Below are 24,254 nucleotides of genomic sequence, written 5' to 3'. Positions count from 1 at the left end.
ACCTCCTTGCAGACTGCGGTTGAATTAACTTTGACTCCAAGTATAGAAACATTAGAAACACGAGTTGCGGCAACATGCCAGGTTTTCTGCCTTGGCCGACGACCGATCGGCAAATGAAGGAGGGATACGAAGTGCGAGACGATGTTATTCATAGATGGCCCATTCACGTGTTCCGGGCTTGCCACATTATTGTAGGATTCCCCACAGTATCTCCAGATCCAAGATGATGATTCAAGGGGAAATACGAGGTGTGGCTCGTTGAGGCGGCGATCATCCGTGAGGCGTGAACCCTATTTCAATGATGGCCTGTCTGTCGATCGAATCATTGGTCATCATCAATGAATCCAAAGAATTCTGCTGACTCGTGCAGTTGTTGTCCCAGGTTCGGCGTAAGTTGGGGTCCAAAAATGGCTCGTCCTCGTCGATGCGGTATCTCTCGTTGAGCATACCTAAAGGGATCAGTATGAGGGATACACGGTCATGTAGACACGGCTTTGACGATCGTCTCGTATCGAGTAACAAAGAGGGCTGCCGTCACCATGATGTCCTGGTCAGTGTGTTGTTGTGAGCCATCCTCTGCCAGGAGACAGTTACCTTCGCGCTGTAAGGGGATGGCATGGACTATGCGCGCTGAGCAACCCTCCACAACGACACGGTCCGACGGGCATGGATAGGGAGTAGCAAAGAAGCATGATGCGGTCCACGAAATAGCATGGTGGGAGCATTTCAATAGTCGGACCAAATCTCAAGCAAACTTCCCAGTCGTCATTGCCTTGTAACGATGTACTACTTGCCGCAGGAAGAACCGCAGTCGAGAGAATGTAACGTCCAGTTTCTTCTATTCTCTTGTTAGCTTGATGGAGCCTGAGTCCAAGCTTGAGTCCATGTTGCGGGAGGATTTCCCAATTGGTATGAAGATCAGTTTACGTTTCTCTACCTTGTCACACCGCAGACTGGGGGTGAGAAGGAAGTGATGTTCAATCAGCAGACATAGCTGTCTGCCTTTGTCAGCGATAAATCACGGCTATGTGCAGTCAAGGTTGGACTAGAAGCCTCATGAGGTTATCCTTGACGCATATCTCGAGATGCTCGACGAGAGGATGCCATTTCATCTCCGGATCCAGACTCGATAGAGACATCGGTCATGGCATCGATCCATACAGACCATGGATCGTCGTGCGTATTCCCCCGTTGATCTTGAGAAACCTATCCTCATGAAACGACCCCTCGCTGCAATTGAGGCCCGTATAACAGCCGCGCACACAGTCTTGTGCCAGGATCTGTGGTACAGTGGCCAAACCTACCCTTTCTGAACTACTCCTCTAACGTCGTCCTTCGCCTTCAGATTTCTTCTGCATTGACTTTTGCAATGGCAGGTTTGATTCCGCTGTATTACTCGTGAATCCGTTACCAACTTCCTGCGAATTTCCCTCTCGATCCATTTACTTCCTGTCGGGACGTTCTACCTTCCGTATACTCCCTGACCGAGCAGACATCCCTATCTTCCTAAAGACGGACGAAGAACAGTGCATGTCGACACCTGATCAAGTTGGATTGAAAACAACGTTATCGAGAATGTACCGCGGTTTCTGCACCACTAGAACCACACCTGCGTACAACACTGCGTTGGGAATAAATGTAGCTGATCCTTCCTTCCGGGATTGAGGAGAAAGGTTGGCTAAGGAGTCTGAATGGTCAGTATGGGGATACGTTCTGATAGTAATAGTCCTGTGCTGGAGGGCGGGTACACTGGAGTGTATCGATCTGGATGCACAGGCTTTACAGACCTACGGCTTGTGTAAATGCATTAGGTTCTGATAAACTAAAAACTAAGCGGAGAGAGTTGAGAAGGGAGCTTTGGATGTTAGGTAGATGGAGTCATAAGTCAAATCGAGATGTAAAGAGGCAGATAGAGAGATCATGGAAGGAAATATGGATTCCACCAAGTGGGTGGTCTTTACTGCTTCAGGGAGTCAACAAAGATATCATAGTGCAAAGGTGAATGCCATGCAGTGGAAGGACTTTGCAAGTAAATGGCAGGTCCCGTTAATCCTAAGATATCATTCACTCCTCTACATCTGTAGACGGAAGATACCGTTTCCAGTCACTTCTACTCTTATTTACATATTCACTGTCACTGTCCTGCACTGGCTACATAAACTCCCTTCTTCCCCTGGATCTCTTCTGTTTCCTTCATCTCTCTCTATCCTTCTATCTCCAACTTCCACCTACGTTCAACCTCACTCTCACACTCATCTCACTACAACCACTCAATCAACAACAACTACTCTCAGAATGAAGCTCAACGCTATCCTCCTCTTTTCCCTTATGGGCCTCGGCCTGGCTACTCCCGTCACTGTCGATGGAAACATCACTGCTCGTGGCGACAGTACGTCCCTCCACCCACTGACCACAACATCTAACCCTGCTGACCAACTCTAGACGCTGACCTTGACAACGAGGGCTCTCTCATTCCTCATCCTCCCTGCGATGCCAACGGCGACTGTCCTCGCTACTTCGGCTGCAGAAACGGATGGTGCTACTGCCTTCCTTACCATGTATGGCTTCCTTTTGTACTTGAGTTGAATTTGATGTTAATAGCTCTTGCAGATGCAGGACTGCCAACCTCCTCGTCAGAAGTAAATGATGCAATGCGGCTGCTGAGCGATGCGGTCATCGAGCTGGATACTTTGGTGGATTGGCTGCGTCCTTTGCTGAGATGCTTTGCATACTGGGGTTGGTTATGGATGGGAATGGCGATGTGATGGTGACGATAGGCGCAATGAGATTGCATGTAGCTAGCTAGCTACGAATACCATCGTCTTATGACTTATGATGGTGAAGAGTATCGTATGCCTTATGTAGGTCAGTCCATGACTGGGATGTGTTGGTGGTTAGAAAGCCATAAAGATTCCGGTTCTCTTGCAGACTAGAGGAGTCTAGGTATTGACAATCTCCGTGATCTTCGGCTGCCACGAAGACGCACGACGAATTCGCTGTGAATGATAGACTAGGGATAATTTCCACACCAAGTTCTTTTATCTGGTGTAACTCATCTTCGGAGAGACATGCTGGAGATACTCTGCATTTATGTGTGAATCTCTTCTTGTTCCTCTCCTTGTATAACATCTGGGTCTTGATGAAATTGAACGAATTGAGCTTCATCATCCCAATCACAGCAGGTACGCGTGACGTCCAGTTCCTCCAAAGTCATCAGTCGAATAAAGATTTCGCCACAGCAGCCAGAAAAGTTGCATTCGTCACGGATAATCGCAATTCCCCCCAGTTTCTAAGGAGGCTCCGGCTAGGTTTCTTAAGGGTAACTGAGAGTGGTGTACATCCATCCTTCGAGGCAAGCGCATTTGCAGCCATCAAGCTTGTTCCCCGTAATTGCACTATCAGAAATGCTCAATTTTCCCGATCCAGGCATGCGAATTGAAGATCCACATACTGCTATATCACTGCTTTCGAAGCGACAAAAGCGAGGTCCTGGATCAGAACCGTGCTGGTGCTGATGATTTTGTGCCTGGTGGGGGTAGCTATGCCAGGCAGAAGCCGGTTGGGATTCGCACCTTTTAAAATCAGCCACCTTGCTCTATCCAGAAATTGCCCTAGCGACAATGCTTCGCTGGTATACATTAACGGTGTCCGTTTATCTGCGTCAGGCGTGTCGACATCAGTCAAGCCAGCATCATACAGTTTTTGCACGACCTAGCAGGACAGCCCAAGTTCATGGAAGACAGAGTCATAGTGGTCCTTGAGTTCTGGCTGAGAGGCGGGTCCTCGGATATACGAGCGAGCTCTTCACGGATCCGGTCTTCTTTCTCCCGTTATGCCCCTTGTTTGAAGTGTTTCGTAGACTTTGAACGCATTTAGATTAGGTAGAGAGTGGTATGTCACCCCCAGATCGCGGCATACGTGTTCTGTAAGAGTACTCATCGCAAAGTCACGCAGCCGCTCTCGTCTAACGATCAAGTCGTCAGCCAGGAGGTCCTCCGTCACTTTGGCACTCGCATAACGAACTTTATACGCAAGAAGGTAGGAGTAGATGATGTATACTCAAAAGGTAACAGAAATATGCCAGGAAGGGCACTGTGTAGGGTAGATATAGTCTTTCATCCTCAGGACAAGGCAACCCTCATAGCTAGCATATCCGGCCTCTCCAACCAACCTGTACCAAACACATGCATTCCCAATTATAATTCCCCCGAAGGCACTTGGCACGGTTCGCTCAAGCTGCAGCCAGCTTTGCAAAAAAGGAATCCAAACAGTCCATGACTGTAGCGCCATCTTCATCCTGGATGGTGAGGTCGGGATCGTACCGGCATAGGAGTCGCACAGCCCCGAGATGGCCACCTGCAATGGCCCAATGGACAGGTGTCCCTTTCTTTGTACGGATAATAGAAGGCTTAGCACCGAAAAGGGGAAAGCATGGAATCTCATTAACATCCGCACCGTGATCCAGGAGGAGCTTCATCCTTGCCAGGTCACTTCGAAACGCAGCAAAATGCAGGGCGCCAGATCCCTTAACCTTAGCACCGGCCTCCAACAGACGTTGCACCCATTTGATATCCTTGGTGTATCGCACAGCCACTGACAGGGGAGGTAGCCAGTGTCCCCAGTGCCCCTTGTTGGGGTCAACACCTTTTGAAAAGAGAAATTCTAACAGCTCCTGATGATTATGTCGCAAAGCCGCGATCAACGGGGTGCCGTTATGACCCATGTCTTTGTTGATGTCGGCGCCAAAATCAAGGGTAGTCTGGAAAGTTGCGACATCACCGCTCTCCAACGCTGACGAGAAAACCCAGTCATACCACAAAGTGGCGCCACGGGTTAGACAGTCCCGGAGCCTGGATGCATCGCCTCTTCGAGCGGCATCCGCGGCCTCTTGCTGTAATGCTTCGTCCCGTATCGAGTTCATTGTTGGTTAGAATTCGCGATTAAAGTGAACTTGGTCGATAATAGGCTGCTTTCCGGGGCTCTGGTTTGAATAGAGAAGTAGTAGAAACAATTTTACAGCTCTTCGGCCCTTATGAACTTTTTCCTGCATTGTTGGTGTTTCAGTAACCACAGGAATCATGAGTTACCCCTCCCAACATGGACAGTAGATCAATGCTGCAGCTGATAGGACTGCCTATTGGACTTGGCATCTAGGCACCAAGTAATTCTAAGGCGATCCTGACCACTCCATTGCCGGCTCGGACAGACTAATATCAAAACAACGCAACTAATCGCTGCGGCACAGCGTTCTAACTGGCTCCTCCAATCAAGCTTAATCAAGCTTTCCAGATGGGGCGAGAGCGGGAATCTTACAGTCCTTACTACAGGCAGCGGCATCTGCTCGGTTGCCAATACTGTGCTGTCGAACCTTTCTTACAGGAAAGGGTGAGTGTTTCTCTGCGAATGGCAAGACTGGATCAGACGGCTCAAATAGTCACTAATCTCAGGACAGACATCACTGCCAAATCCAAGCTGGTGGACCTCCGCGTGCAGGCCATTAGGTATCAGGCAGAGACCTGTGTGACGGACTTGAAGTATGGGGCCGTCAACTCCCAGATAGATCACGTTGCGATGTCTGCTTAGTAGCCATTACACTGGGAAGTTTACCTAAACAGCAGGAACTCGAATGAGACAGCGCGGCAAAAGGGTCACAATAGGGGAGCATTATCATACCTCCTAAGTGATGTGCACTACTAGGTTTAGCAGCAACCAATTAGCAGGGAGCAGTGCTGTTGGTGGCAGCGAACAGCAGAGCCCGCCTCCAGGTCAGGTTGAACAGGCACATTTGCTCGCTGAAATTGTGGAGGGAACCGGGCCGCGTTGATGGGATCTGCAGACATGGGTGAGAGAGTGGGCGATTTCCAGAAGGAGATGAATGGCAATTCATATATGCCAGCTATATTAGTGACAATATCAATGCACCTGAATAAGCTCAAAGCAAACTCCCAGAAGGCACCAAGTTAAGCCCAGTCAGTCACATCTATTTGTGAGATACTACAGTCAAAGCTCCAGCTGTGACCGCCCACATGAGGGTATTGGTTCTCTAGAAATATTAATATCACAAGATAGCCTAGTATCTAGTCTACCTAAATACGGAATATGAGTTCGAAATATCTAGTATTTACTAAGATATAATTATTTCTATGAGAGTTTGGTATGGAAGTAAGAGTAATTCTAGCATTCGCTATCAATCTAAGCCTCCTTCAGTTATAGATAGGATTAGGCTTTTACAAGATACGCGGCAAGAATAAGATCGGGCAGCACATTCCACAGGAGCCACTTAGCAGTGCTGTCGAGTTGCACAGCGTAGGTTAGATAGTGGTTGCAACCTGTTTCCTGAAACTTTAAATTTATGAAACTGGATAGATATGGCGAGAAGTTGTAGTAGATTCTGCTGTTTATACTAATCAACCAACTATATTGCAAGTTCCCGCCCACGTAGATGTCATTGTAACAGTGCATGTCCCCGCTGACGTAGATGCCATCATAACCTGGATGTAGGTCCATTGAAATGAAACGGAACCAGTTATATCCCCTAGAAGCATTGAAATAGCGCATATAGTTGAGGTCTAGAAAACAAATTCTCTTTCTATTCTGTTATCTCCCCAATATCCGGATTAATATACTCTACCCAGAGGATGACCTTTCCTGACACACCTCTCCAAATAGCCCTAATCGCCGAACTAAGGTCGACCTACCATGACCAAGGTTATTCAGAAGAAGAATGCGCAGCTCTACCACACAATGGTGAAGTCAACCAGGTTCTGACTGCCTTGCAAGAATTGGGGCACCATGTCACGCTGGTGCCAGGAATTAAAGCCCTTGTCAAACACCTAGCAGCTGGCACAAATAAGGATTGGGACCTGGCGTTTAACATCGCACAAGGATGTCACGGGTTAGCCAGAGAAGCTCAGGTCCCAGCGCTGTTAGATGCTTACCAGGTTCCGTACACGTTTTCCGACGCTGCAACCATGGCGTTGTGCCAGAACAAGGTCGCTACCAAGGTACTGTACCCAAGGGACTGGGTTATTCCTCGAGAGACTAAGGACCAGATAACTAATATATCGATACATAGATTATCTTAGCTCATCATAAGATACCCACGGCCCCATTTGCAGTGATCTCACGGGAGGAACAGGATCTGAGCCTTGAGGATCTTGCTCATATGATACCACATTATCCACTTTTTTTAAAGCCGGTTACTGAAGGATCATCTAAGGGGATTGATGGATTTAACAAGGTGATGGAACCTGCAGACTTAGAGTCGGCAGTCAAAAAGCTAAGGGCACTATTACCCGACCAAGACATCTTGGTGGAACCCTTTCTGTCGGGTCGGGAATTTTCAGTGAGCATTCTAGGAACTGGTGCTCTGGGCCGAGTAATTGGTGTAACGGAATTTTTCTGGAAAAAACCTTCCAACGTCGGCACTGTGAGAAATGGGGACTGCAACAGTCTCGAGTTTGCCAGCAGAAAAAGCAAGAGTAGCGACTCTGACATGCTGGTAGAACGCAATGACCCTGGTCTTATGACTGAATCTCAGGTCAAAGCTGCCTGTCAAGTTGCATTGGACGCCTGGAAAACTTTTGGCTGCCGCGATGCTGGGCGTGTCGATATTCGACTCAGCTCCAATAAGCCAGACGCTGTGCCCAATGTTCTAGAGGTAAGCCTTCCTTCCCACCTCGACCTCATCCAAGGCAGGAGGATTTTATCTAACCTCGTCCAGCTGAATCCTATTTCCGGCCTACTTCCCGGCCATTCCCCGTTGGCAAGGAGTGCTGAAGAAAATGGCCATTCATACAAGAATCTGTTGGCTGCAATCATCCAAAGCGCATTGGCCAGAAAGACTGTCTGCAATAGTTAGCTAGAAAATTCATAGCATCCTCCCCGTTGTTGATGGTCTCCTAATGTGATGGAATATAATCCATGACTTAGTAGCATGTTGAAGCAAAGGTCTTCGCTACCTGCAGCGCTAAAGGGAAGCGAGGCCTTCTCGTCGAACACTATGGCATTAAAACTGATCAATCTTCGGCAGCCGTTCTGGAAGCTTTGCTGCGGATATCAAGACTTAAACAAATGGCAAGGGGGTTGATGTAATTCTTAACTCCCTGTCTGGGCCGCTGTTGAAGGCATCTTGGGTTGCATGGCCCGCTTCGGCCGCTTTGTTGGTATCATCAAGCTGGACATGGAGGCCAACCGCTGGCTACAGACAGCCCCATTCAGCCGCTGTTCGAGTTTCGACTTGTTACAACTTACCGAGTGACATGGCGGCGACAACGTCAATTCTCAGGTTTAAGTTCTAACGTCCTCTGCATCGCAGTTCCCACTTATATATAGTCCAACAGGCTTTCAAACCGTCGGGGGTGCCTTCATGCAAGCCGGTGCCCAAGCCGCATTTGCCAATCGGCTCCTGGACGAACTGCCCAACACCGCTCCAAAAGTTGACCCGGGATCTGTGGTAGCGGCTGGAGCAACAGCGCTCAAATCCTTGGCTCAAGCCTTGCGGGAGTGCGTATTGCCTATATGCGGAGCCTGAAAGTGGCATTTGCCTTTGCCTGTGCTTCGATGGGAGTGGCCTTCATTCTGGCACTGTTCTCGCGACGGAAAAGAATCACGGGTGAAGCAGCCAAGAATGCCATGGCAGCTGCGTAGATTGAATCAATCTTGCTGATCTCATCAAATGACTGGGGAGTGGTTTCGTAAGGTCCTCACTGTGAGTGACTGTGACTGTGAGACTGCATGCGAGCCAGCTAGGATAATATATTCTCGGGGAGGGGTATTCTCACGCTGATAATATCGTATGTGGACAAAATACACATGTCCATAAATGGATATATATTCAAGCATACCACCTATAAACAACGGTCTCTAATCCATTGCCATTCCCAGTCTGGCAGGTATATAACATTCTATGTTCCACGGCCTCAAGACATATATTATAGTATAACATACTAGCTCCACTTTATACAACATATTCTTTATCAATCTGAGCCATCATATTGGCAGTACTCACTAGGCACAGTCTCCACGCTAAAAAAAAGGGGAATAGGACCCTCCCTCCACTAATAGGTACTTAATTGTGGAATTGCGCCCGAAGAGACCGTCACTGACTCACTGGAGTCTCCTACATACCTGATACTCCAGTGCTTCAAGCAAAAGTCCTGGAAATGCCATCATCTGCCGAGCAAACTTTCAGCATTTATGAGCTTGCTGAGCATATAATCCTGCAGCTGGATAATCCTGTGGAAATCATTCGCGCCCAGCGAGTTTGCCGTAACTGGAGAGACGTTATCCAAACATCCCCAGTCCTCCAGGAGGCCTGCTGGTATCAATCCAGTACTACGGACGCTCAAACGCGGTCAATTTCCAATGAACAGACATGGAAACTGAACCCTGCTTTCAACCGAATAGGCGTCTCAATATCCCGAGATAAAGCAAAGGGTGGAGATCAAGACCAGGGGGATTTCAGCTTGGAGGAAGACTTCTACGACGAACCTGGATCATGGACGACCATGCTGGCCACGCAGCCTCCCTGCCAGCGAATGCTGGTTGAATGCTACGGCGACTACTGTGATGATGAGATAATGTAAAAGCCACCCTGGCCTTTACTGCACACTCTTAAGCTGATATATTGCTTAGTTTCTATCTAATCGTATCCATGACCGGCTCTCTCCTTATGGGCGACATCATGGCTGTTCTAGGAGAATGCCGGAATCGACAGCAATACGGCCTAGACCGGTGGTGTGGAATACGCCACTATACAGGCCTGTTAGTCCGATGGGAGGAGGACTACTGGGAAGGCTATAGCTGGGTTGCTCTTGACAAAATGCCGGGTGATGTGTCAATTAATGTTGCGATTGAGATGCCTTGGGGATCGGGGGGGTGCCCTGCCTTTTCTCTTCGGCGCGTCTACGGCACCGAGCACTTTCTGCATGAAATGATCCTGCATAAGATGATCATGGATCAAGGGCATGAGTATCAGTGGGAGTATGCTTCATCGGTCCCCCAATACCGCCCGACGTGCAAGACAAAATACAAGGCAAATCTGTTGGTTGTAAAGGAGTATCAGGAGGGATATCTGTCGACCTGCAGTAATGTCTTCCGCCTACTATCTGATGTCAATCATTGAAGTTGATTACCCCTACGCACTGGCCTAAGTGTAATTTATTGTCTTAAGCATACCACATGGATGACATCGCCTTATTCTGAATAGAATGCATTGTTACGTATAGACAACGGATCAAATATGTGCAAGCAGGCAAGCATAAACATCTGCAACTAACAAGACCCCGCGGCTTTATCCGCAGGATACCCACAGTATACCCCTGCTCCCCCTTGGATACAAACCAGCCCGCCGGGACACCGCTGCATCACCCACGCACCGTTATCACACAGCCCGAAGCTCGCCCCGTTGCACGCGGTTCCTCCCGCTGAACAGCGGGCACCAGCCGTGGGACAGCTACCGCTCGGAGCCGTCGTGCTACTCGTCGTGCTGCTCGTCGTTGTCGAAGTCGTGGTCACACTCGTCAAGGTCGTTGGGACACTCGTCGTGCTGGACGTAGTAGTAGTAGTGGTAGTAGGAGCGGACGTAGTCGTAGAGGTAGTAGTAGAGGTAGAACTCACAGTCGTCGAGGACCCCGACCCCGAACCTAGCGCCGCTCGCACCCCCTGCAAAAACCCACTATTGGCCATGACCTGGCTAGCATCCCAGGCCATAACGCCACCAAAGGAAGAGAAGCCCTTTGTGTACGCGATGATCTTCGCCAGCGTATCCACAGAAACATACCCGCTCCCCGCGGCGGTGGAGCTACCCGGCACCCCGAGGAAGACTTTCACGTTCTTATTGAGCGAGACGGTCTTGGCCCAGGTATCCCACGTGGCGAAGTTGAAGTTATTCTGGGACGTGGAGCTGGCGTCGTAGGCCTGCAGGCCGCAGTAGTTATTGTAGAACTGGACCCAGATGGCGTCGAAGGAGACGGCGCCGTTGAGCATGGGGCCGTCCGCGGCGTCGGGGTAGGGGCATTGCGGGGCGGCGGTGAGGTAGTATTGCTTGGAGGGGTCGGAAGTGAACAAAGAGCGCAGCTGGTTGGCGAAGGCGGGCATGTTGGAGACGGTGGATTCCAAGTCCAAGTCGAAGCCGTCGATGGTGGCTTTGCCGAAGGGGCGGAGGGTGGAGGAGTTGGTAGGAGGGCCGAAGGTCTGCCAGAGCTTGTTGGCTCCTGCGATGGCGGCGGACTCGCTGGTGAAGCCGCCTTCGGTGTAGGTTGCGCCGCCGATGGAGAGGAGGATGGTTTTGCCGAGAGATTGGCAGATGGGGATATCCTCTCTGTTAGGCGTTAGTTGCTGCACTGGCAGTCAGGGCGGGCAGGGGAAATACTCTATCTGAGGACAGCTGAGGAGGTTTGTGCCTTCAAAGGTGGTGCAGTTGTCGCCTGCATTGGCAAAGTTGACTTCGGGGAGGCCATTGGCGCCGTTGATTCTGGTGACAAAGGCGAGTTGGAAGACCTGTGACTGTTAATGGGGTGTAAGGGTTAAGGTTGATATAGGAGTCAAACATCAAAGTCGGCGTCTATACGGTCAGTCAGTGGTATGCCATATATACAGGTTGTGTGGCTTACTCTGGCAATAGTAGGACAGTCTTTGCTGTGCGACGAGACCGGTGGATGCCCCATGGGAGTTTTGGCCTATTTCATCAGACAAGGAACACACAGTGATAAGGATAGAGCATACCCCAGTAGATGGCAATGTTGGTCTGGCTGTTGAGGTTCAACTTGGCAGAGGCAGTGTGGAATGTAGCCAAAAGGCTGGCCCAGAGACCCAGTTTGTACAGAGCCATGATGATGTTTACAGAATACCTGATCGAGGAAAAACAGGGAGGAGATCGGATGATGTCAAGGCAGATCCAAAGTGATCTTGGCTCTGATTCTTATATCTTGACAATCACCCCTAAGACTGCATGCATCCTACTGTATGGAAGAAACCATGAGAGTGAGGAATGTGACTGTGGCATATTGGTGGCCTCAAGGTGTCAGCCATCATCAGGAATGCCAGCCCCATTCCTGACAGGAGGCTCGTATAATGCTTCATTTGAGGATATTGATGTCGCATGATATGATAGACAGTAGAATCAGAAGTAAGCAACGTTCTTGATAGCATCAGTTGCATCAGTTGCAACAGTAGGAGTGTGGAGTGTGATATTGTCAGGGGTGATGCACTAAATGTACCTGCAGAAAGATAAGCATGAAAGGATGAAGAAACTAGCGAATAACCTCACTTTCATAAAGTTATATTGTTCCCCTCATTATCGATCCAGTAGTGCTGCTACTGTAGCAGTCATCACAAACCACTAGCAGCAGACTAGCAAATGACTAGCAATAAATTAGATACTCTTCACGGATCAATGGAAGTTTACAGCGTTATCATCCGAGAGTAATACTGGCATGTGTTTCTTGTGCCTGACCATCTGCACCGATCATGCGCCCCTTAATATGCACCGCTCTTACATACACCAGACAAAATATCTACTGATCAAAGTCATCTCATCTCGCTTACTTTACGTTTGGCTTCACTCGGAAATTGCATGCGATGATACGACTTGCGCCATGTGCATAGCTGACCGGGGCAGGACACCCCTTGCATGTAACATTCCTCGGGCCATGTGTAACAATTTAAGTACCTCGTAGTCTGTACTCGGTACATGCTGCATGCAATCATTAACGTCGTAGTATTCTGGAAAGGCTATAGGCTATTATCAACTAGATACAAGTGACTGTTACTTCAATCTGGCCTCGACAACGCCGACAGGCACACCAGGTGCCCTCCACGTCTTGACCAGTCTCAACCCAGCCTGGTCCAACAGGTTCGCAAAATTCTTCTCCGTGCGCTCGACGCCCGCAAAGGTCATCATCGTTTGGTCCATGTACGCATTGGACATGGTCGCTCCGACTTCAGGCATGATGAACTCGACGATCAGGATGCGCGAGTGCTCCCCCATCGCCGCCGCCAGGTTCACCAGGATCTGTCGGACCTCGTCATCGGGCCAGTCGTGGAACACTCGGCGGACGTAGTAAACCAAGGCACCTATCCTGTCAGTCTCAGGCAGCCTACAAGGAGGAACAGAGGACGTACCTTTAACAGGCTGCGCTTGGAAAAAGTCATGCGCCATCGGCTCAATGCCATGCGATTCCAGCTCGCGCCCATTCTCCTCAATCACAATCGGCCGATCCTGCAGGATAAACCGGCCCTTAAGGCCCGGCTCCGTCTCCCGAATCTGTCGCAGGATATGGCCGCGTCCACCGCCGACATCCACAATCGTCACGCCGTCATCGCGCGCCAGACCCCCCAGCTCCTGCGTGAACGGGTACAGACCGTGCACGACGAGCGCCGAATCCTGCGCCATCATGGCGTCGTTGAGCCGGCTCAGCCGCTCGGGGAACTGCGAGATGTAGTCGAACATGGTCTGCCCTTTGCAGTTGTGCACGTGCGTGTAGGGGTTGTCGGTCAGCGTCATGGTGTTTTTCCAGTTGTGCTTGGCGAGGAATTCGTGGTTGCGGAGCATCGGCGGGCAGTACTCGTCGACCCTGTCAATCTCAGTATCTGCTCCGAGGGGAATAGGAGGCGTGCAGACGTACAACACCTTGAAGATGGCGCTCATCTGTGGCACCATGTAGATCTCGGAGAACGGAGTGTGGGCGTATTCCTCCTCGCCGGTTTCGCGGAATGGGCCGATGGGGGTTAGGGCGCGCATCAGTCGGACTGGTTCGTCAGCTTGCTTCTTTCTGTGGCTAAAGGGAAATACCAATCATCTCCTTGTCCATTCCGGTCTTCGCGGATATCTCTTTGGCGGAGATGCTTTGTCCGCCCGTGGGCATGGCATGGAAGACGCCGGCTTCGAGCAGGGTGCGGAGCGCACCCATGCTGGCCATCTATTTCCTTCAGTTTCTCACATACGAGGTGCAGGGCAGGGTATGTACATTCTCAAAATTGGTAAAGAGCATATCGACCGGGCCACGGATGGTCTGCAGCAGGCGCGTGGCCTTGACCATCAAGTCGTAGCGGGCAGTGTAATCATTGTCTGAAGTCTTGTATGTATTGGTGGCATTGACGACCTCGTCCAGGTCCTTCTGAATGGCGTCTATATTGTTCTCGATGCTGCCCATAATGAAAGATATAAGGGCAACCCCTGTCTTACCTGCAGGATTTGTTACACATCATCTGAGGCAACCCGGTGCAGCGGTACTTCTTATAATATGGACGAGTATTAGCGGGGAATGGCTTCAGTTCTCCCTCGGCCAATCATTACGGATGCTCCCGTCCCTAATGTGATCCATCACAATCGCCTCCTCCTTCTCCCCGCTGTTCTGTCTGTGCTCGTTTTTGCGATGGGCTTCATTGGCCGGGGATGGCGCGCGGCGCACTTAGCTGCAAAATTAGATGAGTTTATTCTCCGCTGGGGACACTCGCCTGGGACTCCCCGAGTGTTTCTTCAACCATGTCCCTGTTCTGATAGGAGGATACTCGATGATCGGCTGGTCCAAGCGAGATTTCAACCTGTCATATATTGCTTTGAACATATTTCTTTACGGCCGGAACGGTCTATGTGAGCCGTCACATAGACTAATCTTCCTGATTGAGTAAAAGGGCCGGCGATGACAACCCTGCAGAGACACTGGCATTTACTGGCTGCTGACAGACAACGACAACGACAATATGGCAGTATTACGCAGTATGCTTAAAAAGTAATCCCATTATGAAACAGCCACAACGCCATAGGAATCGGATTTGTCTACGCCATAGAGAAAACGGGATACAAGACTCGCACAGTAGTAATGCCCAATCCGCTGTTAATTTCCACTGCTTTCGTCGGCACTAGGTAAAAGAGACAATCGGTATTTATTGTTCCCCACTCTGTAAATCTACAGGTCACTTCACTTAGTCTATTGGGTCCTATCTGGACACTACCCTACCCGTCGGACCGGATCCTCCGCGCAAATCTTGTCTTCTAACAAGTAGATACGTAGATAATGCAGGCAAGGCCGAGAAGAAGCATTGACTCGCGGATGAGTTCCGAATAATCAATTCTTCATCTCGAGCCATTCACCTCGCTGGGACAGGGTAGTCGGTTATGGCTCGTCTGCAAGGGCTATGAATAGTGCCGCTGCACAACAGTGATCGCCATCGCGGGTATCTCCTATGCCACAGTCAGGAGGATTAGGCGTGTCACGCGCTTGAAGAAGCAAAAACAAGGTTGTCTCAGCGTCTCAGGATACGAAGATCGGCGTGGATCTGACAGCTCTCTCTATAAACGTTACAGGTGGACCAGTTCGCAGAAACTAGACTAGGTTCCTTAGTATTAGGGATATTAACAGTAGTCGATTCGTCTGAAATGTCGTTATATGGACTGTGCATGGCTCCATAGTACTAGCCAATAATTAAGACAGACATAGGTAAACATGAGATATATCACTTTCGGTCGATCGTACTTTGTCGACCACAACAGGAGTCAAGGGGCACGACTCCAGCATATAAATCGGAAAACTCTCCCGAATCAAGCTCCTCAACTAAACCTACACAACTCAGCTTTATCCATTCCAATCTTGTCGATTCGTTGACTGCAACCGCCATGGATCTGAGCAAGACGCCCGCCTTTCCTCCTCCACCGGGCGTGACGCCCAACTTCGAGAACCCAGAGCGGATCGACTATGATGTCTACTCGATCAACATTGCGATGTGTCTGACTGGCACGTTTGTGCTTGGGCTGCGGATGTACACACGGGGCGTCATTCTGCGGACGGTTGCCATTGATGACTGTATGTCCATGTCTTCCATCGATGGTAAATGATACTAACCGAGTAGGGTTCTGCATTGCCGCACAGGTCTGCGCATGGATCTTTGCCATCCTCGGCTTTGCCAGTACGTTTCCCCCTTTATCGTAAGGTATAAAACTAACAAGATAGACATCCAAAACGGCTACGGCGTGCACATCTGGGACTTGTACCTCGTCAAACTCAAGCCTTTCAAACAGGTACCTCACCCATGCTCTATGCTCGGTGTCCTATTGCCTGGGTCGGCTGACAAAAATAGAACGACCTCGCCGCAGAAGACATCTTCGCCCTCGGCATCTGGTTCGTCAAAACCTCCATCCTCCTCTTCTACCTCCGCCTGAACCCCGAACGCCGCTTCCGCCAATGGACCTACGGCATCATGGCCTTCGTCTTCATCTACTCCCTCATCTCCATCCTCGTCTTCACCTGCGGCTGCATCCCCGTGACAGCCATGTGGGACATGACGCAAATGGCCACAGCCAAGTGCGTCGATCAGCTGGCATTCGTGTACGCCAACGCGGCGTTTAACCTACTCTCTGACCTGATGACGCTCATCCTCCCGATCAAGCTGTGCTGGTCGCTGCAGACAACGCTGAAGCAGAAGGTATTGCTGTGTTTGGTGCTGGCGATGGGTTCCTTCGCGTGTGTGATTGCCATTGTGCGGATTGTGACGATGATGCCGTTTGTGCATTCGATGGATTTTACGTGGTATAAGGTTACGTTGGCTAAGTGGGCGTACGTTTCTCCCTCCCTACCCCCTTGTCTTTACAAGATATGCTAATGGTGATGGGTGAAGAATGGTCGAAATCAACGTGGGCATTATCTGCGCCTGTCTACCCGTCCTCCGGCCACTGCTGCTACGCATCTTCCCCAAGTTAGCTGGAAGCAAGAACTCCAGCGGGGATAAGCACACCGACGAGAGCTATGCCCTGCAGGAGACGGGGTCCAAGAAGAAGAAGAAGGGCATCCGGAACTGGGATTACCTCACCACGGTGGGGGGGACGCAGAATCCTCGCGAGGACGACGTGGAGAGTCTCACTGTGCGGCCGAATGGGAAGAGCGACAGCCAGGAAGGGATTATCATGTCGACGGAGATGAAAATCACGTATCACTGATGTCTCGCGTTTCGGGACTGGGAGTAGTTTACTTCTGCAAAGGCTGTACTGTTGTACATTAGTGTTAATGCTATAGCGCGCGGGACTAGTTCATGTATCAAAATCACATACAGTCTCTATATTCCTGGGTGATGCTTGGTAATGGTGGTGCATCACCACTCAGTACAATGTCGAGTCGAAGATCAGAGCGCAAATAAAATACGTACAAGGGACTGTTGATGGAGTTGGGTATCTGGAAATAGTCTGTTTGTTCCAACGCTTCAGTATATATATACATGCGTATCCGAAGGTACTCTATCTAGATTGCAAGTTTGATCTCCAAATGCTCCCATCTATCTTGATATCTGGCTACTTCGGACACACTAAGAGGACTTATGTCCCCCAGAGCCGACTCGGATCTCATGAAGCCTCCTCTCCTTGTAGGCTATTGCCACAATCAAATTGTTGACAAACATATAGCAAAAGACAAGGGTTATCAAGCCCGCAACTGCCAGAGGACCCAGAACGGCAAACACAGCGAACCCGTACGAGGCCGACTGGAATGCATCGTTGTCAGCGAGAGCCTTTGTCGCCAGCCCGACTTGCATGGCGCTGAGGACGATGGCGATGTAAATTGTCGCTGACGCCAGCCATCGGAAGTTTTCCTGGAAGAAGGTCCCATACTGGTGCCAGTGGGACATGTGGCCGCGCAGGAACGGCCGTTGGGAGAGGCGATATATCTTATTCAGACGGCTTAGACGGAGCTCGCCGTAGATGAAACGCGGGTTGATCCGGTGGTATATGGACTCCGTACGGAGTTGTTCAACCAGTGTCCTCCACCCCTGCCATGAGAACTCCTCATCAGGTGGGAGGAGATGCTTGTCCTTTGCGATATGAAAGTCGCTCTCGTGGGTGATTAGCGCGGCGTATGAGAACAGAAAGCCGAGCGCAGATTTCCATAACTTCTGACGAGCGCACTGCTGGGTGCCTCCACGGGAATATATATACTCCTCGCTGTGCAAGCTCTCGCAGTCTTTGCTGTGGTTAAGATAGTCAGCCCAAAAGCTTGGCTCAAGCAGGAAGCGCGGGATTGGTTTGAGGAAGATGCGGTCCCGTGTCCAGACAAGATGCATGTCCATTCGTTCTGTGATGGAGTTCTCCCGACCTAGAAGAAGCTGGTGGTGGAGAGGTCGAGGCGGCATGGGCCGACTCACGACCCAGAGCTAGTCAACTATCTTATCCAATCTTTGCAGATCAAGCTCTTGTTCCACGCAGTCCATAACATTATTGCTCGGGGAGACTAGATGATCGGCTTCGGTGCGATACAACGCGGGGAGGGCTGCCAGGAGCTGCTTAGTTCTGGACTGAGACGCGCTGCCCTTGTCGTCGTTGGCCTTCAGAAGTCGACTGAGAACGGAGGAGAGCCAGGGGACTGCAGGTGGCGCTAAAGCGGAAGGTCCTGGGCGAAGAGAGTCTATATACTATGCGCACCATGATTGACTTTGGTCGACTCTTGATCTACCTAGGAAAATATGACAAAGCTAAGAAGATGTACAAGCAGATGTACCGGCAGATTCTGGATCATTAAGTGAAAATGTTAGATAAAGATGACCCTTGTCTTTCTTATATTATGAACAGTCTTGCAGAAGTGCTCAGCAGCCAGGGACGTTACAAGGAAGCCGAGAGCTTCAGTCGACAGGCCTTGGAGCAGATGCGAAAGAGATCCAAAGAAGGAAATCCATACGTGCTCGACTGTATGGCGACCCTCGGACAGGTGCTCGGTACTCAAGGGAAGTACGAAGAAGCCGGGGAAATTTTGCGGCAGACGATGCAAGTGCGGGCAAACGTGCTCGGTAAAGACCATCCGGACACACTGAGAAGCATGAGTGAGCTTGCAGATGTGCTGAACGGCAAGGGGGAAGCTCTGGAGGCGGAGGGCCTCTGTCGGCAGGCACTGGAAATGATGAAGAATGCCATTGGCGAAGAGCATCCTCGCAGGCTTAGCAGTCTGAGTGTCCTTGCTGCAGTGCTGAGCAGTCAAGGCAAGTATCAGGAAGCTGAAGGGATGCTGCGACGGACAGTCGAATTGCGGGAAAAGGTGCTGGGCAAAGAGCATCCGAAAACACTCAGCAGCCTGCGTAACCTTGCAACCGTACTCAAGAGCCAGGGAAAGCGAGAGGATGCAGTGGCTCTTATGGAAACGTGCTATCAGTTGCAGGTTCGGAAGTTGGGGCCAGACCATCATATGACACAATCTTCTCTCAGAGCGCTGAATAATTGGAAACTTGAGAATTAGAAATATTTATTTGGTTTAGCTGTCAGTTATCATCCTAACCTATTTCTAACCCTTAAGAAAGGATAATAGCTCGTTTCTCCAGGAACCAGTGCTGGTTGACTATAACCCTGCGGCCGCCGCATACGTCTTCAATGGCACAGATGTCCGGGTCAAATCTATGGCGTCCAAGGAAGGGTTACTGGAGAATGAGAAGCTGGCTTTCCATGGATAAGCATAATAAATTCAAGGTTAGGTGCTAAGGACTGGACTCCCAAGTCCCAGGCTGTGGGTAAAGCATAAGCACTGTTCCTCTTGAAGAAGCCATTCTTAAGAACCGGTAGCTATCTATCTTCATTACGGCGAGATGCGTACTCATTAGACTGTAGCTGGAGGAGTCAGTATGCTATTGCATTAAAAATGGATATACATTGGCTAATTCATCATTCAGCCCGAGCTTTCGAGCCAACCGCTCTGTATCAGTGGTTCAAGACTAGCTATGGTGGTTCAACCAACAATGGCAGAGACCCCATTCTTTCAGTAAGCGAAAATCCTGATGACATGGAGAGGTACACTATCTCCCTAGGACGAAAGGTTATCTAGGTCTAAACCTTCGATTGCATCATTTAACTCCCCGAACAGGGATGTGAAGGAGGAGTCAGAACAATTGTGGCAGTTCCTGGAACCATAACTTGAATAGCCAGAGGATGAATCTTTCCACCGTGGTGATGCGAACGACAATACCTTCCACACGAGGTATTTATAATTCAAGTCCCGGAAAGGAGCCGCAGGCCTCGGCGAAAGCAGGTCATTTGAGTGCATCTCCTTGGAAAGAGCTCCATACATGATTGAGCTGCACTCAAAGCCACACCCCCGAATGCCGCGTAGGAGAGCCTCACGTGTGTCATGAACGAACTGGATCAAGCTATTGATAGCTGCCTGTCTGCGTTCATTCATCACTTCTGCGTTTAATTAGAGACTGAGCACATTCAGAGTTCGCCTAGGCTTACCCATGACTTTATCAGGTATCGGAAGCCCCAGACCGTTGTGAATCCGACCGTTACTCTGTGACATGGCAGTCGATGTTGCCTCTTTGAACTGGGTTGGGAGTTGGAAAAACCAGGAAATCCATAACCACAGAAATAAATCTCGAGAATATGTCGAGGGGATCTTTTCTTCCAGAGCGTCGATCCAGATAGTCGTCCAAATGCACATGGCTTCCTTACACTCATAGTAGTCAGTTAGGACAGCCACCTTAGCAAGCATCTCGAGAGTTAACTTTCGCGGTATATGGTAATGTTGACCATGAATAGCACGGAGTAGGATCAAAAGCGCTTCGATATCCCAGCCCTCTGTATCGATCTCGACTGAGCCTTTTTGCAGATAAGTAACACTTTCCTTCCAGCCGCCAGTGAGTATTTTCTTGAAAACCGAAGAGGCAAGCATTAGATGCTTCGCAGAGACTTGGATACGGAAGCAACTCTCGTCCTGCTGTTCAGAATCGAGTCCGATTTCGATCGGACCTTCGACAGGTTGTTCTTCGGCAAGTTGCTCTTCGGCAAGTTGCTCTTCAACAGGTTGCTCTTCGGCAGGCCATTCTTCGGTAGGCTCTGGGACGATCTCTTCGGCAGGCTCTGGGGCGGACTGTTCTACTGGCCGTGAAGTTGGCTCAAAAGAAGTCCAAACAGCGCTAGATCCTTTCTTCTTCTTTTTCCCCCCCTTAGAAGTTCGAATTGAATTTGCCTTATGGTCCATTGAAGTTTCAATTTTCTCTGTAGGATCCTGGACAGAATTGCATTTTTCTGGAAAGGGTTGAGAGAAAATGTTGGCAACCATATCTTCATCCGGTTCCGCAAAAGGAGAATCTGCATTGCGCAATATTATCACCACTTCGCCATCTGGATCAATAATATGAGTTGGTCGATTCATAGTGACTAGAAACAAACTAGAATATGAAGGTCTTTGCCGGTGAAAGAGAAAGGGAGAAGAATTAAGGCAGAGAATCGTCGTGATCAGTATACCTGGGAGTTCGAAGTGGCCCTTGGCTTGAGGGCTTTGATATATTCTCTGTTTTACAGCAGGGTGAATGCGTGGCTCACCCTGATTGGAGCCCGCATATAGTACATAGGCATTGACATGTCATTCCATAATATGGCTTTGACGTTTTTGACTTGGTAATCTCGATCGCTATAACCCATGCAGTTTATATGAATTTCGGGACTCAAACTGGGGAAGCTTTCGGATTTGGTTGTCCCCGACCGAGTCGTTTAAATAGAGCAGAACGGAGTTCGAATCCAAAAGGATTATAGCGACTCACATATACTGGCCGTTGGAGTATCTTGTTCATCTGCCAAATGACATGCCAACGCTGTAAATAGTGCGTAGTGGTCATGGGCAGCTAACAGCATTGTCAAAGGCTGCCTTCAAATTTCCCTACTGGGTCACTCTCGCCCGTGTAGCCGCACACATGAGCAAGCTCGACATAGCAATGCTTGTCGGTTACCTTACCCTAATCGCGGCTAACCGACCAGGTACTCTGTGGGGAGTGGCTGTGTAGCTGAAGGTGCTTGAGGCAGGCGAGGAGGCGAGTGTGAGAAGTAAAGGTGACTGATGTGACGCTCGCACGAAGAGTCAAGGTCATAACTATCATATTAGTACAGTAAAGGAGAGCTCAATCCGAGTTCAAAGCGAGACTTTGAACGTGCCCTTGTCGCCGACTGATAGAAGTCCTGGAAGAAAAGTAGATCATGCGTCATCGTGGAAAGCGAATCGTTGTACTTACATGCGATAGAGCTATCAGAGTACTAGCGTAATCTTTACGGCTTTCTTGGAAGACTCTAGGCTTGTTTCTCCTCCGGAAACCACTGCAGGTCACCTATGATGCTGCCGCCACCGCACAGGTCTTTGAAGACCGACTCTGCGGCGTCCAGGGGAAGTTACAAGATTTGGAAGCGGCTTTTGCATGAATAAGCATAATAAGTTCAAGGTTAGGTGTTAAGGGCTGGATGTCCCCAGGGAACCAGGCTGTGGTGTTATTATATGGCTAAGCTCAATGAAGCACACTTTCAAAGAGGTCTTTCTTAAGATTGACAGCTATTTTATTTTCGCCAGGGTGAGATGTGTTACTCGTTAGACTATAGCTGGATGAGCGAGTGTGCTATTGCATCAAATGGATATAATCTGGCTAAGCATCAACCCTCTCAACATGCGCATTCGCACCTCCACCCTTAACCGCAACAGCCTTGTCAGCATGCACATCCAACCCCATCTGCCTCATAGCATTAACCCCAGCAAGCGCATCCGGCCCGTCAAAGATCTCCGCCACCTCCTCCAACCCCTTGCCCTTGGTCTCCGGGAAGAAGAAAAAGATCAACACAAAGTGCACGCAAATCACACAGCACCAGACGATATAATACCGCCATGAAATTGCATCCATGGCGACGGGGTTCGCAAACGAGTTGTAGATTCCCGCGAGGTTGCCCGTGAGCTGGTACATCATGCTCGCCTTCGCGCGCAGCGAGTACGGTACTACCTCCATGATGTACGTGGGCGCCACAGGCGAACAAGCATGATACGCGGCACTGAACATGAAGATCATGACTAGCACGCCAGCTGCGTACCCCTTATTCTTGAAGCCGTGTTCCTGGTTCAGGGCGGAACAGACCGTCCAGATCACGTAGGAGACGCCCATCCCGCCCATCCCGCAGAGGAACAGCCGTCGGCGACCTGCGCGGTCGACCAGCGTCGCGAAGAAGGCGGCCGTCAGGAATGACCAGACGGATAGGCAAGCGTTGATGATGAGCTGGGTGTGTGGGTTGGTGACATGGATGGTGTTGAGGACTTTGGAGAGGTAGTAGGATGTAAGCCCGTTGCCGGCCCACTGCAGCATGGCGGGGATGTACAATGCCAAAAACAGGCGGTGCTTGTTCCCCCGGGTAGCTACCCACTCCATCCAGCGGGAGGCGCGCTGCATCTTCTCCATTTCGAGCGTGGCGGTGATTTCGGCCATTTCGAAGCGGACGAGACGCGAGGAGGCGTCGCCGTCGGCGTGGTATTTGGCGAGCATGGCGAGGGCTTCTTCACGGCGGCCGTTGTAAATGAGCCAGCGGGGGGATTCCGGGGCGAAGAGGCTCAGCACGGCTTGGATGAGAGAGAAGAAGCATTGCAGGACACTGGGAATGCGCCAGCTCCAGCTGGAGTCGGTCATTTTGAAGGTGCCGTAGGTGATCCAGGCGGCGATGAGGGAGCCCAGCGACCAGGTGGTTAGATAGAAGGAGACGAGCTTGCCTCGCTGGGAGGGATAGGCGACTTCGGTTAGGAGAGGTGGGGCGGCTGTAGCCACGATGCCCAGCCCGAAGCCGACGAAGAAGCGCGAGACCACAAACATGGCGTAGTTGGCGGCTGCGGCCTGAATGATCGAGCCCACGATGATGATGAGCGAGCCGCCGCAGATGGGGTAGCGGCGGCCGAAGCGCTCGCAGAGCTGCGAGGAGATGAGCACGGAGATCAGCGTGCCACCGGTTGGACCGAAGGACATGGCGCCAAGACGCGTGCCCGTTGGTTTGCCAAAGTATTTGTTCCATTGCGGGAGGGCCTGCATGCCGTTAAGCATGCTGCTGTCGTATCCGGAGGCGATTTGTGTGAGCAGGGCACACAGCAGGAGCGTGTTGAGTTTGATGAGGGTCCAATCCCTGTAGAAGGGGGGCCGTTTGGGAGTGACATCTTTGAGAGTGAGGCCTTCAAAGTTGTCATCTCCTTGTCTATCCTGTTGATCTTGGGGAGTCATCTTGTCGGCCTGGCGGACTGCTGGTGGATTGCTGGTTCACGGACAGCAAGCTGGTTATGAGTTTATGTACCCACCCGACGCGGGGAAAATCTGGGGAACATCGGGCCATCTCTGGAGTCACTCGTCCGATGACCGTCGATCTTTTCTGGGGTCTGTGATGGCTTCGGGGCGGGCGAATGTGCTCGGGCATGATTCCTCCGAGGGACAATATAGTGGCAGTGATAAGCATCATAAGCGTCATAAGCACCCGCAAAGCAGCTTATCCATCCTATAATCCTTAA

At 50.4% G+C, this 24,254-nt stretch overlaps 11 protein-coding genes across 11 annotated transcripts; 5 read left to right on the top strand and 6 right to left on the bottom strand.

The window, feature by feature from the left end:
- Positions 1–2,295: 2,295 nt before the first annotated feature.
- ALT_3099 (uncharacterized protein) lies at positions 2,296–2,643 on the top strand (the record flags this gene model as incomplete). The annotated part of the gene is made up of 3 exons (XM_033557675.2): positions 2,296–2,389; positions 2,443–2,558; positions 2,611–2,643. 3 exons carry the CDS (start codon positions 2,296–2,298, stop codon positions 2,641–2,643), a joined length of 243 nt encoding a protein of 80 aa, XP_033413566.2.
- A 1,588-nt stretch (positions 2,644–4,231) lies between these two features.
- On the bottom strand, positions 4,232–4,921 carry ALT_3098 (ankyrin repeat domain-containing protein; the record flags this gene model as incomplete). The annotated part of the gene is made up of 1 exon (XM_033557674.2): positions 4,232–4,921. The coding sequence occupies one exon, from the start codon at positions 4,919–4,921 to the stop codon at positions 4,232–4,234; it is 690 nt and encodes a 229-aa protein (XP_033413565.2).
- Positions 4,922–6,638: 1,717 nt separating this feature from the next.
- ALT_3097 (D-alanine--D-alanine ligase family protein) lies at positions 6,639–7,861 on the top strand (the record flags this gene model as incomplete). The annotated part of the gene is made up of 3 exons (XM_033557672.2): positions 6,639–7,004; positions 7,076–7,660; positions 7,724–7,861. 3 exons carry the CDS (start codon positions 6,639–6,641, stop codon positions 7,859–7,861), a joined length of 1,089 nt encoding a protein of 362 aa, XP_033413563.2.
- Positions 7,862–9,164: 1,303 nt separating this feature from the next.
- Positions 9,165–10,126, top strand: ALT_3096 (F-box protein; the record flags this gene model as incomplete). The annotated part of the gene is made up of 2 exons (XM_033557671.2): positions 9,165–9,583; positions 9,637–10,126. 2 exons carry the CDS (start codon positions 9,165–9,167, stop codon positions 10,124–10,126), a joined length of 909 nt encoding a protein of 302 aa, XP_033413562.2.
- Positions 10,127–10,477: 351 nt separating this feature from the next.
- Positions 10,478–11,833, bottom strand: chi3 (putative class III chitinase; the record flags this gene model as incomplete). The annotated part of the gene is made up of 6 exons (XM_089599492.1): positions 10,478–10,549; positions 10,621–11,323; positions 11,375–11,502; positions 11,553–11,566; positions 11,616–11,681; positions 11,728–11,833. The coding sequence occupies 6 exons, from the start codon at positions 11,831–11,833 to the stop codon at positions 10,478–10,480; spliced, it is 1,089 nt and encodes a 362-aa protein (XP_089456235.1).
- Positions 11,834–12,769: 936 nt separating this feature from the next.
- ALT_3094 (demethylsterigmatocystin 6-O-methyltransferase) lies at positions 12,770–14,156 on the bottom strand (the record flags this gene model as incomplete). The annotated part of the gene is made up of 4 exons (XM_089599491.1): positions 12,770–13,077; positions 13,126–13,752; positions 13,796–13,922; positions 13,971–14,156. The coding sequence occupies 4 exons, from the start codon at positions 14,154–14,156 to the stop codon at positions 12,770–12,772; spliced, it is 1,248 nt and encodes a 415-aa protein (XP_089456234.1).
- A 1,463-nt stretch (positions 14,157–15,619) lies between these two features.
- ALT_3093 (putative integral membrane protein (Pth11)) lies at positions 15,620–16,936 on the top strand (the record flags this gene model as incomplete). Its single annotated transcript, XM_033557668.2, has 5 exons — positions 15,620–15,806; positions 15,853–15,909; positions 15,954–16,021; positions 16,081–16,556; positions 16,618–16,936. The coding sequence occupies 5 exons, from the start codon at positions 15,620–15,622 to the stop codon at positions 16,934–16,936; spliced, it is 1,107 nt and encodes a 368-aa protein (XP_033413559.2).
- A 362-nt stretch (positions 16,937–17,298) lies between these two features.
- On the bottom strand, positions 17,299–18,117 carry ALT_3092 (uncharacterized protein; the record flags this gene model as incomplete). The annotated part of the gene is made up of 1 exon (XM_033557667.2): positions 17,299–18,117. The coding sequence occupies one exon, from the start codon at positions 18,115–18,117 to the stop codon at positions 17,299–17,301; it is 819 nt and encodes a 272-aa protein (XP_033413558.2).
- Positions 18,118–18,545: 428 nt separating this feature from the next.
- ALT_3091 (kinesin light chain 1) lies at positions 18,546–19,422 on the top strand (the record flags this gene model as incomplete). The annotated part of the gene is made up of 2 exons (XM_033557666.2): positions 18,546–19,133; positions 19,273–19,422. The coding sequence occupies 2 exons, from the start codon at positions 18,546–18,548 to the stop codon at positions 19,420–19,422; spliced, it is 738 nt and encodes a 245-aa protein (XP_033413557.2).
- A 737-nt stretch (positions 19,423–20,159) lies between these two features.
- On the bottom strand, positions 20,160–21,116 carry ALT_3090 (uncharacterized protein; the record flags this gene model as incomplete). The annotated part of the gene is made up of 1 exon (XM_033557665.2): positions 20,160–21,116. The coding sequence occupies one exon, from the start codon at positions 21,114–21,116 to the stop codon at positions 20,160–20,162; it is 957 nt and encodes a 318-aa protein (XP_033413556.2).
- Positions 21,117–22,371: 1,255 nt separating this feature from the next.
- Positions 22,372–23,973, bottom strand: ALT_3089 (hexose transporter protein; the record flags this gene model as incomplete). Its single annotated transcript, XM_033557664.2, has 1 exon — positions 22,372–23,973. One exon carries the CDS (start codon positions 23,971–23,973, stop codon positions 22,372–22,374), a length of 1,602 nt encoding a protein of 533 aa, XP_033413555.1.
- Between the last annotated feature and the right edge of the window lie 281 nt (positions 23,974–24,254).

Source organism: Aspergillus lentulus, assembly GCF_001445615.1.
Source record: "Aspergillus lentulus DNA, contig: Alt05, strain: IFM 54703, whole genome shotgun sequence".
NCBI classification, from domain to species: Eukaryota; Fungi; Ascomycota; class Eurotiomycetes; order Eurotiales; family Aspergillaceae; genus Aspergillus; species Aspergillus lentulus.
Note: the sequence above shows the minus strand (reverse complement) of the source record. Positions and strands in the feature narration are given on the sequence as shown.